Here is an 18,200-nt window from a genome sequence, read left to right on the forward strand (position 1 = left end):
TTTTTCTTTTTTTGTGCCACTACCACAGTCCCAGGGCCAAGCTCAGTGTCTGACACATGTTAACACTGACATTTAATATTTATTGAATGAATGTCATTTATTTGCTCATACCCTGCCTCAACCCAGTTAAGCTAATCATCACCACTATCTTCTAGGCCACCGTTGTCTCTTGCCTGGATTACTGTGTTACGTCTGTCTGGAGCCTGTCCTCTTCCAGTATGTTCTCTACACTGCAGCCAGAATTATCTTTTTAGGAAGCAACATCAACCACTTGTAATCCTTCATTACTCCCAATAAAGTTCAAAGTCGTAACGTGTAAACTGCTAGTTATCTACCCAATGACTGCTGTCCCCTTGTTTCTCAGTAACATAACCCTGATTTTATCAAGACAGCAGGGTGTCCTACCAAAGGACTACCCCCGCCTCTGCAGTAGCCAGGGTGCTTCTGAGAGGTCTGACAGGAAGTATAGGAATCAGACGCATTGGTAATTGAAACTTGAAGGGTTATTGTCTTTCCAAACGCCAGAATTTCCTTTCTTCTAGATAATGTTGTGTCCCTAAGTCTATAAAACATCTGTAAATGAAACATCCCTCAGGTTACCAAGTTCTGGTCAATGAGATGTAAGTGGACGCTATTGGTTAGAACTTCCAGAAATGCTTGTCGAGGTGGGACTCGGCAGCAGGCCGGGCCTGTTTTGCCCATCCTTAATCTCTTCTTCTTTCCACCAGCTTCAGAGACATGGTGGCTGGGGCCTCAACAGCCATTTCAGCCACGAGGTATCAATGAGAATTCCAGCCACGGGCCTTAGATGGCTGCACAAAAAGAGCCCAGAAGGACCCTGGTGTCCAATAACTGTGGAGCGACCACATCGCCCTGCACTTTGGACTTCCTTTACATGAGGAAACCAGGTTTATACCTTAAGTCACTGGTATTTTACTAGCAAACTGAAACTTGATACAGGCTTCAAAGCGTTTTACGACCTGACCTTTGTCAATCTTGCCTCGCCCTTCGTCTGCTCAAATTCAACAATTCAGTCAAGCTGAATGTTTTTCAGTTCCTCGGGACTTTTCTCTCCATTTAAAGTCTTTCCAAGCTGCTCTTTCTGCCTGGGTTACAGCCCCACCTGGCTAACTCCTCCTCAGCCTCTGCAACCCAGCTTAAAAGTCACCTCTTCAACGACCATAAAAGCCAGGTTAAGATGCCCATTTTCTGGTAACAGAACAGTTCCTCGGCATGCTACTTATTACGCTGTGAATTGTGGTGCTGACTTGATTTTCTCCTCCATGAAGGCAGGCAGCCTGTCTTGTTCAAAACTGTATTCCAAATCTGCAGCTAATTCCAAATAACGACTTCTTGAATACATGGAGTAAATGAGTCATGGGAATATGGTATTGGTCAGAGAGCTAAAGAAATGTATTGGGTTTGATATCTGTACAATGTGAACAGATGAAGTGGAATGGTTGGCATATTATTATCTGTTTATTATTCATACCGTGCCCTGTTCCGAAAAGGATGTAAGGAAGCAGGATGGCTGGAGTACCATCTCACTGGGAGTGTTAAGGAGTTCACATCCATTTAGAGACACTGGTTTAGGAGACGCTATCAGGAGACTGCAGGATAGATTGGAGGAGGGAAGAGTGCTAAGAAAAGCAGTGGCATCTTGTCCTATCTCGTCTTCCATCTCCTCACTTGCAGGCCCTACCTCAGGAGTAAGCCAAAACCTGGCAGGGAGGTTGCAGCAGGGAAAGGTTAGCAGTAAAGCAGGAGCGGGTTAATTCCCAGAAAGGTACACCACCCACCGTCCTTTCCCCCCTCTGGTGCCTACTGCAGGTAAAGAGTCTGGTCTTCTCCGAAGCGCTCTGGCTGGGCCTGCGGTCTCAAGTGGAGAATAGGCAGCTCAATCAGTCTGTAGGTGTGGGCCCACTGCTAGCTGCAGGCTCCAGGCTCTGCCCCGCCATCTCCCCCATCCTCCTCCTCGTCAGACTGTGCCAAGGGCGTGTCTGCTCCGCCATCACTGACATCCGGGCTGTGCGGATTGGTGGAGGAGTCAGAGGACGAGGAGAAAGTGCGGGATGTGGTCCTGTCTGCCATGGGCATTGGCAGGCTCGGCTCCTCGGGACGGTCGTCCACCCCTGCCCAGAGAGAAGAGCCCGTCAGGGCCACGAACAGGGCTTCAGAGGACTCTTAGAGGCGCTCTGGCCAGGAGACACTGAGGCCCAGAGGGGAGCAGGGACTTGACCAGTCACCCGGCCAGGCTCCTGACTCCCAGTTCCTTCCACTTCACCGCACCACATCTGGGATCTAGAGTCTGGTCAATCAAGTCAAGAGTTCAAATTCTACCTACGTCACTTCCTTGCTACTGAGTAGTTTTGGGCAAGTCACTTACTTTCCCTCTCAAGGACTCTGCCCCTCCTCTGTAAAAAAGGGACCCCGACATTCCAGAGGGTTTTGAGGATGAAATCTGAGAATGCTCATAAACTGTCTGGCACATAGACCACCAATAAATAGCAGGTTTTCTTTTTTGTTTTGTTTTTGTTTTGTTTGCGGTACGCGGGCCTCTCCCTGCTGTGGCCTCTCCTGTCGCGGAGCACAGGCTCTGGACGCGCAGGCTCAGCGGCCATGGCTCATGGGCCCAGCTGCTCTGCAACATGTGGGATCTTCCCGGACTGGGGCACAAACCGGCGTCCCCTGCATCGGCAGGCGGACTCTCAACCACTGCGCCACCAGGGAAGCCCAATAGCAGTTTTAAGTAAGAGAATATCTATCTTATAGGTTAAGGATGTGGGCTTTGGAGTCAGATAGCTCTGGTTCGAATCCAGCTTCTCTACTTTCTGGCTATGTGACAACAATATCTCTGAGTCTGATGTCCCTCTTTTATATATATATATATATATATATATATATATTTTTTTTTTTTTTTTGGCCGCGTGCCATGTGGGAACTTAGTTTCCTGACCAGGGATCGAACCCACGCCCCTTGCATTGGAAGCCTGGAGTCTTGACCACTGGACCACCAGGGAAGTCCCTCTAATGTCCTTCTTTATAAGATGGGAATAATCCCACCTGCCCTCATAGGACATTGTAAGGACTGAGATAATATATGTAAAATAGCTTAGCACAGTATTAGAAACCTAATAAAGTGCAAAATAAATATTAAGATGACTAAAACTGCTTAAGTTGTCTAATATAAAAATCATATTTTTATGTTATTTTAATTATGTTAATTAACTACATTAATTTCACAAATATAAAATTGACAAAGGCTGAGGGGGTTGGGCCTTCCTAGAGTTTTGGATTAGGAATCTGTAACCCAGCTTCCCTCAAGGTCAACGTCCCTAAAATCAGAACAGACAGCTGTTTCATGGGTGGAAATGCCCACTCCCAGCCCCTACATGCACACTTCCCCAGTCCAGCCTTGCAACCTCACTTCAGAGCCCTGACATCCGGCTCTGGCTAACCGGTGCCCAAGTGCCCGAAGTAAAGGGGCATACCAGATGTCTGGGGGGTCGGTGGAGGATCTTCGCAAGGCAAGAACACGTCAGCTCCGTCCTGATCCCCCAGGTCGATAAGTTCCACTTGCTCAAGTGTGTCCACATTCACCTCCATGGATGAGATACTACCTATGGGGGCTGCAGATCACGGAGGGGGCAAGTCAGGAGGAGCCAGGCCAGAACCGACAGGATGGTCAGAGACATATGTCAGGTCTGGAGATAAGACGTTTAGGGGGCCAAGAAAACCAGGGGGGAGGTACCAAGATTCAGGACCTATAGGACTTCCTCCCTGCCCCACCCTAGTCCCTCTCCCCAGGATTCAGAACTTACGTCTGTGTGACTCGAGATGCAGGTGGGACAGGGGGAAGACAAACTCTGTCTCAGGCTGTAAAATGTCCTCAAAGAATTTCTGCCGCTCCCGAAGGCGGAGCTGCTGGCGCTCCAGGGCTGCCCGCGGATTTGGGTCCATGTCAGCTCCTGGAAGAGCAAGTACAGCTATGAAGTTGAGAGGGGATTCCGTGGGGGCCTGGGCTTGGGGAGCCCCCCTGCAGCCAGCATCCCAGCACTGGAGCCTCTCGACTTGACTACCTCCTCCCCTTTCCTAAAACAAAGTCCATTACCACAAACTTCAAGTCTCATGCAGAGGCGGGGCTGACCCTAGCTCCACAAAGGGGATGCCAGTTCCAGGCACAGCAAAAGAGGCTCCTCTGTATTCAGGGAACGCGGTCAATGGCCAAGTCTCAGCATCATGCCCTTCGGAGAGGGGTTGGAAGGGCTGGTTCAGCTCAAATGGGGGAGGCACGTTTTCCGCTCAATGGACCCAGCCTCTCCTCAGAAGGCTGGGGAAGAGGACAGAGAGGAAGGTCCCTTCCTCCAGGCTGCAGCTCTGGTTCCTGGCCATTCTTCAAAACCCAGACGAAAGCTAAAGTACCCCCTCCCCTACTCTCCCTCTCTCTCTACACACACACACACACACACAAACACACACACGTGCACACACACACACCACCACCACCACCAGCATCCCCTCCAAACCCTGCTCTTTAATCACAGACTTCTAGGCTTGGCTCTGCCCCTAAGGAAGTCAGCTTTCCAGCCTCAGTCTCCGCATCTGAAAATGGCATCATCCTCCTACCTGCCTCCAGCACAAGACACAGGCGGTGAAGGTGCTCTGCAAAACGGAAAGCTCTGGTCCCCGTGCTATTTACAGGACACCATCTCTTCTCTGCCCCCCACAGCTCTTTCTTTGAGCTCCTCTCCTCTGACACATCTCAATGTCTGCTCTCCCCACTAGGCATCGAGTAGCAATCGGAAGGGTGCAATTCAGACCAGGCCTTCCGGGCCCCCAGTGCCGAGAGCTTTCCAGAACGCCATTCACTCGGATTCGCTCCATTCCGTTCCTGAGCCCATCACCGGAGGCAAGGGAGTATCAAGCTTGAGGACCAGATCATCATCCTCCGCCTACTGCCTTCCCCACCTCATCTGGACTCGGCATATCTGAGACCCTGGCCGGCTCCACCGGCGCTGGGGTGGGCCGCGAGAGACCCAAACCCAAGTGGGCCAGGCAGGGCCAAGGAAGTGTGGGGAGACCATGTGGCCGGGGCTGGGAGCGGAGGAGGGAGGCGCTGACGCCGATTCCTGGGAAAGGCTCTTAGCGCTGCCGCCCAGGTCACAATACTAAAAATATCCAGGGCCTCTGGGGCTGTCTGGGGGCGGGGAAGGGCGACAAAGAGGGTCGGGGTCGGGGAACTGGAGGGGACCACGGGCTCCGGGACGCCCCCTCTCTTTCCCCCTCACCCCATCAACCTCAGGAAACTGGAGGGGCTGCCCCCTGGGGAGGTGCGGAGCTAAGCGCTGGGGAGAGGAAGGGGGGTGTTTACATAACTGAAGGTGCAGGGGAGAGGGGTGGAGAGAGCTGTAGAGATTTGGGTGGCCGGAGGCGGCCAGGGGCCCGGCCAGTGGAATGGAGCGCTCCCTCTTCGTTCTGCCCCACCCGCACTGGAGTCAGCGAGAGCGAAAGAATTCCCTAAAAGGGGACACGCCGCGACCGCGGGGGAAGGGGGGGAAGGCGGAGGGGTCCCCCGGCCGTTCCGCTCGCGCTCCCCCCCGGCCTCCCGCTGCACCTGCGCCCGCCCAGCGGAGCCCCTACCTGCCGCGCCCAGAGCCCCCGCTGACTCAGGCTGTCCGCTGCGGCGCGACGGCGGTGGGGGCGTGGTACCGGGCAGCGCTGGCCGGGGTGGGGCTGCGCCTCCGGGTCTCCCCCGGGACGGACTGGCCCTGGGAGCCGGGAACGAGGAAGCGGCGGGAGGCGGAAGTGGGGGAGGGGCGGCGGCGGGCACACACGCTTCTGCCGGTCGCCCGGCGGCCGCAAGGAGCCCCTGCGGGCGCGATCGTTCGCAGTTCCAGGGCGGGCAAAAAGTTCCCGGCACGCATCCCTCCTCCCCGCGACCCGTCGGGCCCCTCGGCGCTCCGCCCGGCTCCGCGCGCTCCCATACGCGGGCTCTCAGCCCCTGCTCCCGGCTGCTCCCCGACTCCCGGGCAGCCCCGACGCAAGCTCCACGCGCCGGCACCCGGACTCCCCAGCACCCTCGGCCACGTTCGGCACGCTTAGACGCACACCCCTCGAGAAGGCGTATGCAGGGTCAGAGGGGCTGGGGACTCGCTGCCGCCCATCAGGGCAGGTGCACTGTGGCGGAGGCCCCCTTACCCTGGGACTCACCCCGCAGCCCCCGGTTCCCGGCTCCGGGATGGGCAGGGCCGCCGTCCAGCCTTCCAGCGCACTGGGCGGGGTGGGCGCGGGGACGGGGCGGGGTGGGGGGTGGACGCCGGCGGGAAGCCAACTCCTCCGGGGTGCCAAGAGGGACGCTGCGCGTCCCGCCTGGCGGGGGTGGAGGAGCGAAGCGGAAACTGTGGGCCCAGAGGGGAAACGCTTGCCCCTCTCGCAGTGCCTCCTGGCTCAGACCAGGGCCACAAGTCTCCTGGATCGAGGCACTGTGCTTATTTTCCTCCTCCTCCCTTCCACCCTGTGCCCGTACGTAGCTCCAGAAACCGCGGGGTGGCGGGGTGGCAGGGTAGGGGGGCGTCTGTCGGAGATGCTTCTGCCGTGGGGTCACTCGATCATTCATTCAACAAACATCCACGAGCAAGCCAGAAACTAGGAGTCATCCTTGGCATCTCCCTGTCTTTCAATGCCCACATTAAAACACATCTCCATTAACTGTCGATTCTCTTTCCTAAATATCTTTTCAATCCGCCGCTTCTCTCCGTTTCCACCACCATCTCTCCCTTGGCTCCTACGGAAACCTTCTCTCTGGTTTTCTTGTACTCTGGTCCTGCGGCGCTCCATCCCCACAGCAGTTAGTCGTCACTGTAGAATCGAGAGTGCTAACCATGGAACCCCACAGCAGTCATTTCAAAAGCGCAGGTCCGATGTGCCACCCCCTGCTTAAATCCCTCCTTTGTTAGAATGAAATCCGGGTGCTGACATCTGAGCTGAGTCTTAAAGAAATGAGTTCAACAAGCAGAGAAGAGGGGGAAGGGCATGTACAAAGGGACAGAGGTGTGAAAAGTCCGGACATATTCAGGCTTCCCTGTCAGGAGACCAGCACTCAGTACAAATACCTAAAGCTCTGCCTCTTCTATTGTTACTGAGATCCCTAAACAATCCTGTGAGATAAGTACAGCAAGCAGCTTTCCCATTATTTTACAAGCAAGGAAACCAGTTTGTGGGAGGCAAAAAGTGCAGTGGTTAGGAGCACAGGCCTGGGAGTCTCCTAGCAGTTTTAAGTAAGAGAATATCTATCTTATAGGTTAAGGATGTGGGCTTTGGACCTGAATTCCTTGGGTGATAAACCTAGCTCTGGTGTCTAGCCAGCTGTGTAAACAATTTCTCTGATCCTTGATTTCTTTGCCTATTAGGTAGGAATAATTAATCCCCACCTCCTATGAGATAATTCATATAAAATGCTTAGTACAGGACTTGGGCACTCTGGAGATGCTCAGTAAACAATAAACACTAGTTGTTTTGACTGTAATCGATTCTGAGAAAGGGAGGAAACTGCTTTCTTCCATGAATTTCTGAAATTATAGGAAGTAGGCTCTAACCTTCTACAGAGCTTATTATGTGCCTGTCACTGTTCTAAGTGCTTTGCATGTATTAACTCTTTTAATCCTCTTAATAATCCTGTGAGGTAAATACTATTTTTACTTCCATTTTACAGATACAGAAACTGAGATACAGAGAGGTGAAGGAACTTGTCCAAGGCCTTACAGCAACTAAGTGATGGAGCGGAAATTCAAACCCAAGTAGGCTGCTTCCAGAGACTGCTTATAACCATGGCTCCCAGCCTGCTCCGCTTTTATCCCGTTGCAGCTTTCATCTTCCGAGAAATGTTTTGCTCAGTCTGATTCTTATTCCTCATTAATGGATGGAGTAGATACTTGGTCCCGTTTTCTAGCACAGAGGAATGAGGCCAAGTCAAAAGTACAGTGGATGAGAGCTCAGCTCCCAAAGTCACCTCCCCCCTTTTCAGGCCTATCCCTGGGAACAGAACTGCATGGATTATTTTGAGCCGTCCCCAAGATGGTGACAGATCAGGAACCTCTCTGTCCCTTTGCCAGATATTTGCCACATACAAGGGTGGAAGAGGAAAAAGCATCCAAGTTAGAAATAATTCACAGGGCTAAGCTGGAAGGGTATTAGCCAAGAGAGAGGCCCAGGCAGCAGACCCAAGGGTGGATGGCAAAAGGAGTTGAAAGGATCAGTGAAAAAGTAGATGGCTTAGACTTCTGGGTTCCATCTAGGATGCCAAAGCTGGGAAGAGCATCATTACCACACTAATAATTTTTTTAAACTGTTAGGTAATTATGAAAGTATCACTTCCGTCAAACCCAGCAGTGAGCTAAGGCTGCAGAGCAACCAATTAACCTGAATTCCAAAGAAGGACAGGCACCTCCAAGAAGAAATAGGATGTAGGCACGGCACACCTCTGAAGTAGGAGGAAGGCAAGGTTTCCGTGCAAACAGGTAAGGAGAGTTCAGCTACACTTTTTATTGCTAAAGGCCAGGTGTGGCTAGCATGAGAGTATAGAATCCTTGGGAGTCACAGACACTAAAAATAATCATAGAAACAACAAAACCAAACTTTGTTCAACTCCTGACAAGATTGGCTCAATTCTCAACACTAATGGCCTAAGAAAAGAAGAGATATGATAATTTCCAGGCAAAAATCATATTGACCTCAGCCTCTACTGTTCTACACATTATGTCCAGGAATCAAAAATTACAACACGCACATCAAAAGCAGTTTAAGAAAAACAAAAAAAAAAAACCCCTATTGTCAAGAGACAAAGCAATCAACAGAACCAGATAACTCTCTGGAGTTACCTGCCAGAAAATTTAAAACAACTATAACAATATGTGAAAGGCTCTGTTGGAAAATATGGACAACATGCATAAACAGAAGGGGAGTTTTAGCAGAGAGATGGGGACTATAAAAAGGAGTCATATGGAAAATGCTAGAAATTTTAAAAACCTGTAGCAGAGATGAAGAATGCCTTTGACAGCCTCATCAGTAAACTCAACACAGCTGAGGAAAGAATCAGTGAACTTGAAGATAGGTCAACAGAGACTACCCAAACTGAAACAGAAAGAGAAAAAAAAGAGTGAAACAAAACAGAACAAAAACCCCAGAAGATCCAAAGCTAACATGTGCATAATTTGAATCCCAGAAAGAGAAGAGATAGAGATAGGAACACACACACACACACACACAGACACACACACACATACACACACATTTGTAGAAATAATGGTCAACAATTTTCCAAAAATAATGAAAGAACCCAGAGCGAAGAAAATCATAGAATCAAAAAAAAAACCATTAAATACCAACAGACAAACACACACACACACACACACACACACACACAATATGATCTATCATATTCAAACTGTTGAAAACCCAAGATAAAGAGAAAATCTTGAAGGCATCAAGAGGAAAACGACACAGTACCTATAGAGGAACAAAGATAAGAATTACAGCAGATTTCTCATTAGAGAAGAAATTATATGACTAGAAGATAATAGAATGATATCTTTAAAATGCCGGAAGAAAAAAAAGACTGTCAACTTGCAATTCTATACTCAGCAAGAAACTCTCTCAAACATGAAGGTGATATAATAATTCTTTTCAGATGATCAGAAACAGAAAATTCATTACCAGCAGATCAGCATTACAAAAAATGGTAGAAGTTCTCGAGGCAGAAAGAATATGATACCAGAGAAAAACCTGGACCTACATAAAGAAATGAAGATCTCCAGAAATGGATGGAATAAAGGTAAATATGAGACTTTTGTTTTTTAATCATCTTAAAAGATAACTGGGCTTCCCTGGTGGCACAGTGGTTAGGAATCTGCCTGCCAATGCAGGGGACACAGGTTCAAGCCCTGGTCCCGGAAGATACCACATGCCGTGGAGCAACTAAGCCCGTGTGCCACAACTACTGAGCCTGCGAGCCACAACTACTGAAGCCTGCTTGCCACAACTACTGAAGCGCGCGTGCCTAGAGCCCATGCTCTGCAACAAGAGAAGCCACTGCAATGAGAAGCCTGCACACCACAACAAAGAGTGGCCTCCACTTGCCGCAACTAGAGAAAGCCCACACGCAGCAATGAAGACCCAACGCAGACAAAAATAAAATAAATTTTAAAAATAAATAAATTTATTAAAAAAAAGATAAGTGTCTAAAGCAAAAGAGTAGCAATACGTGGTGGATGTAGAGCACATATTAAAGTAAAATGTATGACAATCACAGTAGTAAAAATGATGGGAATTGGAAATACACTGTGAAAGAGTCCTTCTGCTATATAAGAAGTGGTATAATATTATTTGAAGATTGACTATGACTAATTGAAGATATATATTGTAAATGCAAGGGCAACCCACTAAAAAAATGTTTAAAGAGGTATAGATAACAAGCCAATAGTGGAGACAAAATAGAGTCATAAAAGTTTTGGGAGGCATCCTCCCTGGGCCTCTTTGTGTTCAACATGTCAAGATTGCAAGGATCTGACTTCTCTTTCACCTGGGCCCTTGCTCAGTATTAATACAGCTGGCAGCTCTGAGAAATAAGACCGGGTCTTTCTCAGACAAAGGCAGGCTTGCTGACTGCTCGCTATAAAAGTGCTGGGCCTGGGTTCCTCAGCCATGATGCAAAGCCACTGTGTGGGTACCGTGCATCTGGGACCGCTGTTTCACTTGTTGAACTTCGGGCTGAAGGAATCAACACAAAACTATGCTGATGTTCATGTTGTTTGATGTTCTATGAGTAATAAACTGTCTTGATTGGATGCAGTAAGTCTTATTGTCTCTTTTTGGTACCCATGAGGTTTTTCTCTGACAAAGCATAATCAATTAATCCAAAGTAAGGGGGGAAAAAGAGGAAAAACAAAAAGAATGCACAGATGAAAAAATAGAAAACAAATAGTGTGATGGAAGATTTTCATCCAATTGTGTGAATGAACAGCAACCAATTAAAAGACAGGTTAGTAGACTGGGGAAAAATAAAGCAAGAGGCAATAATATGCTGTCTACAAGAAACCCAGTTTAACTATAAGGATATATATGAGTCAAAGGTAAATAGATGGAATAAGATACACCATGCAAACACTAATCATAGTAAATTGGAATAGAGATATTAATATCAGAAAAAGTAGACTTCAAAAGAAGGACTATTACCAGGGATGAAGAGGGACATTACATAATGATAAAATGTTGTTCATTTCACCAAGAAGACTTAACAATCATAAATGTGTATGTGTACATCTGTTAACAGAGCTTCAAAAACACGAGATAAAAATAGACCTAAAATAAGAAAGAGAAAAATCCATAATACAGTTAGAGGATTCAGCGCTTCTCTCTCAGTAATCAATAAAACAAGTAGGAAAAAAAAGTAAGGATACAGAAAACCTGAACACTACCAACTAGCTTGTTCTGACTGACACTTGTATAGCACTTTTACCAGCAGAATAAACATTCTTTTCAACTGCACATAAAACATTCACCAAGATACATCTTCTGGGCCATGAAACAAACCTCAACAAATTTAAAAGAACTTAAATCATACAAAATATGTTTTATGACTATAAAAGAATGAAAATATAAATAAAAACAGAAAGAGATCTGGAAAACACCCCAATACTTGGAAATAAAACACAACACTTCCAAATAACCCATGAGTCAAAGATGAGGTCCAAAAGGAAATTAGAGAAATATCTTGAATGAATAAAAATGAAATGTAGCAACCAGCCACCAAAAAAGCTCCCAATGTTCCTTGCCTTCTGTTTATTCATACTTTTGTGTCGTCCTCTTCTGCACTGTATCAAGGTTACTTTATGTGGTCAATAAGACATGGCAGATGATGGTACATCACGTCCAAAATTAGGATTAAAAAAATTGGAAAACCCAGAGCTTCCATCTTGGGTGTGTGTTCTCTCTATTGCTTGGATCACTCACTCTGGGGGAAGCAGGCTATTATGTTGTCTACAGCCCTACGGAGAGGCCCATGTACCTAGGAACTGAAGGTTCCAGCCAACAGCCAGTGAAGAACAGAGGCCGGCCAGCAACCCCATGAGTGATTATGGAAACAGATTCACTGGCCCCAGTAGAGCCTTTGGAATGACTGCAGCCCAGGCCAGCAGCTTGAGTGCAACCTCTGGAGAGACTACGGCAGAACCATCCAGCTAGAGCAGTCCTGGATTCCTGATGCTCAAAACCTTTGAGATGATAATACTTCTTTTTTTTAAACTGCTAAATTTGGGGATGATGTGCTAATGCAGCAATAAGTAACACATAGGGATTTTGGTATTGAACAGGGGGCCACTATCACAGCGCTCTGAAATATGGGACCGGCAGTGGACTGGCCATAGACTTGGGAAGAGTGTACTCAAAGCCCAAAATGCCTTGAAAAAGCTCTTAAAAGAAGCCTCGTGCCTTTGATAAGATTGCAGCCAGGGTATACAGGAAAGTCAGGTAAACACTATTGGGAACTGGGGAAAGAGGAATTCCTGTTATGCTGTGGCACAGTTTAGCAACCCTGTTGCCTGTGGTAAAGCGGAAAGCAGAAAACGTGCCCAATGAGTTGGGATCTGGCTAAGGACATTTCCAAATCAAGTGTTGAAGGTGCCACCTGGTGTCTTCTTGCTCCTTATAGTAAAACGCAAGAGAGGAGAGAGAAACTAAAGCAGCATCTCTCAAATGAGTGATGGCGCCTGGGGCGGGGAGGTGGCGGGGGGCGGGGGAGCGCGCGCGCGCGCGCGTGCGTGTGCGTGTGCGTGTGCGTGTGCGTGTGTGTGTGTGTGTGTAGGGACATTGGGCAATGTCTGGAGACATTTCTGGTTGTCAAAACTGGAGAGGGGACTTCCCTGGCCGGTCCAGTGGTTAAGACTCCGTGGTTCCAATTCAGGGGGCGTGGGTTAGATCCCTGGTCAGGGAACTAAGATCCCACATGTCGCATGGCAAGGCCAAAAAAAAAAAATCTGGAGAGGTTGCTACTGGCATCTAATTAGTAGAGGCCGGGGATGCTGCTAAACATTTTATAATGCACAAGACAAAACCCTCTTACCACCCACCACCTCCTCCCTCCACAAAAAAGAATTATCCTGCCTGAAATGTCAGTAGTGCTGAGGTTGAGAAATCCTGAACTAAGAGGAAGGACTGTTAAATATGAAGGAGCCAGGACTTCATGGTAGAAAATTCTCACTCTCTCTAAATGGCAAATGATAGTAAAGTTAAAAAATGGTTTCCTAAATTGAAAAAAGAGGGGATATATGTATATGTAGAGCTGATTCATTTTGCTGTACAGTAGAAACGAACACAACATTGTAAAGCAGCTCTACTCCAATACAAATTAATTTAAAAAAAAAAAGGTTTCCTAGCAAAGCTCAAATCCAGAGCATTACCAGAAGAATGTGAAATCTTTTTGGTCCAAGAATGTGAAATCTTTTTGTTTGCAAATCTTTTGTTTGCATCTCAGGAAGATTCAAGACAATGCATCCGAGTAGTCTTCTGTCAGATAAAAGACCCCTAAAGAAATGATGGGTGTGCCTCACAGATCCTTTGAATCAAGCAAGAAGGATTCTAGAAAGCTTAAGGGTGTTGCCCCTTAGCCAATTCAGCAGAAGCCTCATAGAGAGAAGGGCTTATCTCAGAGAAATTGGGGGCATGGCTTTTGTCTAATAGTGTGGATCTGAATAAGATTCAGAGTGACCCACAAGTTCTTAAAAGGATTCTATATCCAGAAACATCTCCACTTGGACTTAGAGGGATAAAGAGAGTATAAAATGAAAAAACAGGATTTCTAGTTCTGAACAAGATGGGTTAGATGCCTTCCTCTCTTTCCCTCCCACTAAGTGCAGCTTAACATGCTGGGCATTATATATATAAAACAAACGTAAACATAGTTGGCAGACGAGCTAGGAACCCAAGAACACAAATGACATAGCAGTGAGTCCCTGGGTTTTCTTTTTGCTAGAGCTCTGGAGAAGCCAAACAGGCACAGACAAAAATCGGCCCCACGAAAAGCCTGCTCTCTCTTGTCAAAGGATTGGGAAAGAGGCACCCTAGCAAGACAGAAATCTTTTGACATGAAGTGACCCCGCCAGCAAAATCCTAGAGGAGAAGCCTCACTCCCAGTCTTTGTCTCATGGTAACAAGGCACTTCTCCCTCTCACCTCCAGATGGTGTTATGTGAGAGGAGGCGGAACGGGGAGCCTGGGCTTCATCAGTGCTCAGCAGTAGCAAGTACCCCTCCCCACAATTTCCATGATGTCAGTGGAGGGCATGTGGGGAGGTAGGCTGCCCTCCCCATCCAACAGTAAGGAGGCACCGCTCCCTCCCCTCAACATAAAGGTGGCCAAGAGTGGAGCCTAGATGTTCACCTCTGCCCAGCAGTAATGAGGGAACCAACCTTCCAACCCTCCCCTCCCCCTACAGGGTGGTGTCAGTGGGGGCCATGTGGGCAGCCTGGACTTTCTGCACTCCCACCTGGTGGTAAAAAGTTGGTGCCCCTATCTCACTGGCCCAGGACAATAGAGGCCTACCAACACAGAAGAGTTAAATGAGATCCAGAGTCTCACCACATAACTTCTGAAATCCAGGTCATAAATGAAAATAATTCACCATACCAAGAGCCAGGAAAATCTGAACTTCAACAAGTAAAGACAATCAACAGATGCTAGTGGATCACAGTGCTGTTGGAATGACCTGACAGGGATTTAAAAACAGTCATTATAAAAATGCTTCATCAAGCAATTGCAGGACTTCCCTGGTGGCACAGTGGTTAAGAGTCCGTCTGCCAATACAGGGGACACGGGTTCAAGCCCTGGTCCGGGAAGATCCCACATGCTGCAGAGCAGCTTAGCCCGTGCACCACAACTACTGAGCCTGTGCTCTAGAGCCCACGACACACAACTACTGAAGCCCGTGAGCCTAGAGCCCGTGCTCCACAACAAGAGAAGCCACCGCAATGAGAAGCCTGCGCACTGCAACGAAGAGTAGCCGCCGCTCGCCGCAACTAGAGAAAGCCCGCGCATGGCAACAAAGACCCAACGCAGCCAAAAATAAATAAATAATAAATTTATTTATTTAAAACAAAAAAAAAAACAAGCAATTGCAAACTTTTTGAAATACTGGATTGGCCAAAAAGATGTTATGGAAAAACACAAGTGAACTTTTTGGCCAACTCAATAAATGAAAAAATAAAAATCTCAGGGAAGCAAATAGCAGATACAAAGAAGAACCACATAGAAATATTAGCACTGAAGAAAAAGTAACTGTACTGGGTTGAACAGTGTCCTCCAAAAATTCACGACTACCTAATACCACAGATTGTGACCTTATTTGGAAATAGGGTCTTTGCAGATGTAATTAGTTAAGATGGTGTTGTACTGGATTAGGGTGGGCACTAAGTCCAATAACTGGTATCTTTATAAGACTATGTGAAAACATAAAAAGACACACAGGCGAAAACACCATGTGAAGATGGTGGCAGATATCAGAATGATAGATCGCAAGCCAAGGAATGCCAAGGATCGCTGGCAATCACCAGACGCTAGGAAAGGGGTATGGAACAGATTCTCCCTTGGAGATTCCAGAAGGAACCAACACCTTGATTTTTGGACTTTTGGCTTCCAGTACTGTGTGAAAATAAACTTCTGTTGTTTTAAGCCAAGTTTCTCGTAATCTGTTAGAGCAACCCTATGAAACTAACACAAATTAGTTTAAATTTAAAAATTTTTAATTTAAAATTAAAAAAAAAAAGACCCTCACTGGATAGGCTCAATAGAAGAATGAAAATAACATATGAAAGGATTGGTGAATTTCAAGATAGAACAGTAGAAATTACCCAATCTGAAAAACAAGGAAAATTAGATTTTAAAGAAGAAGGAAGGAAGGAAAGAAGGGAGGGAGGGAGGAAGGGAAAAAGGAAGGACAGAGCCTCAGCAACCTGTGAGACAATAACAAAAGATTTAACATTTGTGTCACTGGAGTCTCAAGTGGAGGGAAAAGAAGTGGAACTGAAAAAGCATTCAAAGAAATAATGGCTGAAATTTCCCAAAATTTAACAAAGAACTACACCCCCTCCCTATTTTTGAATTCTCCCTTTTGAAAAGATCAATAAAATTGACATACCTCTGACAATACTAACAAAGAAAAAAGAAGAGAGAGAGTGACCTAAACTCTCAATATCATGAGTGCAACAGAAAATATCCCTACAGACTCTGCAGATGTTGTAAAGATAATAAGGGACCAATAGGAACAGCTCTACACACATAAATTCGACAACTTAGATGAAAAGGACCAATTCCTCAAAAAGTACAAACTGCCAAAATTCATCCAACATGAAACAGATAATTTAAATAACTCTATAACTATTACAGAAATTGAATTTGTAGTTAATTAAAAACAAAACACCAAAAAACCACAAAATTCTTGAAAAAGAAATCCCCAGGCCCAGAGAGTTTCACTGGAGAAATCTACACAACATTTTTAGAAGAATTAATACCAATTTTATACAATCTTTTTCAGAAAATGGAATAGAAGGGAACATCTCTCCACTTGTTTTATAAAGCTAGTATTATCTTGATACCAAAACCAGACAAAGACAGTACTGAAATAAAATAAAACACAATAGACACATTTCATCTAAGCTGACAGATTTGAGGGCATAGAGTTATTCATGACGTTCCTTTATTATCCTTTAGATGTCCCTGAGATCAGTAGTGACGGCCCCTCTTAAATTTCGTTTTTTTAAAATATTTATTTAAAAAATAAATAAAATAAAAAATTTATTTAAAATAAAATAAAATTTAAAAGAATTTCTTTAAAAAATATATATGTATGTATTTATTTACTTATTTGACTGCATCGGGTCTTAGCTGCCACACTCGGGATCTTTGCTGCCATGTGCGCTGGCTCTAGAGCACGCTGGCTTAGTTGCCCCGTGGCACGTGGGATCTTAGTTCCCCGACCAGGAATCGAACCTGGGTCCCCTGCATTGGAAGGTGGATTCTTAACCACTGGGGTACGAGGGAACTCCCTTAAATTTCTAATATTGGTAATTTGTGTCTTCTTTTTTTTCTTTGTTAGTCCGGCCAGAGGTCTGTCAATTTTATTTATTTTTCCAAAGGATCCGTTTTTGGTTTCATTGATTTTCTCTATTGTTTTCCTATTTTCAATTTCATTGACTTCTCCTCTAATTTTTATTACTTCTTTTATTTTGCTTGCTTTAGGCTTAAATTGCTCTTCTTTCTCTAGTTTTATAAGGTGAAAGCTTAGATTGATTTCTGATCTTTCTTCTTTTCTAATATACACATTTAGTGCTATAAATTTCCCTCTACGCACTGTTTTCACTGCATCCCACAAATTTTGAGAAGCTGTATGTTCATATTGTTCAAAATATTTTTAAATTCCTCTTGAGATTTCTTCTTTGATCCATGTGTTATTTAGTAGTGTGTTGTTTAATCTCCAAATATCTTGGAATTTCCAGCTATCTGTTATTGGTCTCTAGTTTGTTTCCATTTTGGCTTGAGAACACACTTTGTATGATTCCTACTTTTAAAAATCTGATCAGGTAGGATTTATGGCCCAGAATGTGGTTTATCTTGAACGTTCCATATGAGCTTGAAAAGAATGGGTATTCTGCTGTTCTTGGATGAAGTATTCTATAAATTTTATAGAATTTTATAGTATAAAAGCCAACTAGATCAAGTTGACTGATGGTGGTGTTCAACTATATCCTCACTGATTTTCTGCCTGCTTGATTTATCAAGTATTGAAAGAATGGTGTTGAAGTCTCCAACTGTAGTAGTGGATTTGTTTATTTCTCTATGGCGTTCCACCACTTTTGGGGGATTTTTTTTAAAACTATTTATTTATTTATTTGTCTGCACCGGGTCTTAGTTGCGGCTCGCGGGATCTTCGTTGCCACGTGCAGGATCTTCGTTGCAGCATGTGGGATCTTTTAGTTGCAGCATGGGAAATCTTGGTTGTGACATGTGGGATCCAGTTCCCTGAGCAGGGATCGAACCTGGGCTCCCTGCATTGGGAGCACGGAGTCTTAGCCGCTGGACCACCAGGGAAGTCTCCGGAGTTCCACCAGTTTTTACCTCACATATTTTGACACTCTGTTGTTAGGGACACACACATTAA

At 46.0% G+C, this 18,200-nt stretch overlaps 2 protein-coding genes across 2 annotated transcripts in view; both read right to left on the reverse strand.

The window, feature by feature from the left end:
* Nucleotides 1–897: 897 nt before the first annotated feature.
* On the reverse strand, nucleotides 898–3,959 carry DBNDD2 (dysbindin domain containing 2). Its single transcript, XM_060030727.1, has 3 exons — nucleotides 3,821–3,959; nucleotides 3,491–3,628; nucleotides 898–2,132 (listed from the first exon to the last, which is right to left on the reverse strand). The coding sequence occupies exons 1-3, from the start codon at nucleotides 3,957–3,959 to the stop codon at nucleotides 1,927–1,929; spliced, it is 483 nt and encodes a 160-aa protein (XP_059886710.1). The 3' UTR covers nucleotides 898–1,926.
* SYS1 (SYS1 golgi trafficking protein) overlaps nucleotides 3,830–18,200 on the reverse strand; it is a 35,030-nt gene continuing 20,659 nt past the window's right edge. The window contains exon 4 of the mRNA XM_060030725.1: nucleotides 3,830–3,967. Coding sequence (XP_059886708.1) covers nucleotides 3,961–3,967 — 7 coding nt within the window. The 3' untranslated portion in view covers nucleotides 3,830–3,960. The remainder of the gene's footprint in view (nucleotides 3,968–18,200) is intronic.

The sequence above is a fragment of the Delphinus delphis genome, chromosome 15 (assembly GCF_949987515.2).
Source record: "Delphinus delphis chromosome 15, mDelDel1.2, whole genome shotgun sequence".
Lineage (NCBI taxonomy): Eukaryota > Metazoa > Chordata > Mammalia > Artiodactyla > Delphinidae > Delphinus > Delphinus delphis.

What these genes read in the sequence shown, in the direction of transcription:
- DBNDD2 (XM_060030727.1), bottom strand. Translation starts at nt 3,959, where the DNA reads ATGGACCCAAATCCGCGGGCAGCCCTGGAGCGCCAGCAGCTCCGCCTT. An exon ending in GCATCTCGAGTCACACAGAC is followed by an intron (nt 3,629 to 3,820) that starts GTAAGTTCTGAA and finishes CGTGATCTGCAG; the next exon opens with CCCCCATAGGTAGTATCTCA. An exon ending in ACCGACCCCCCAGACATCTG is followed by an intron (nt 2,133 to 3,490) that starts GTATGCCCCTTT and finishes CTCTCTGGGCAG; the next exon opens with GGGTGGACGACCGTCCCGAG.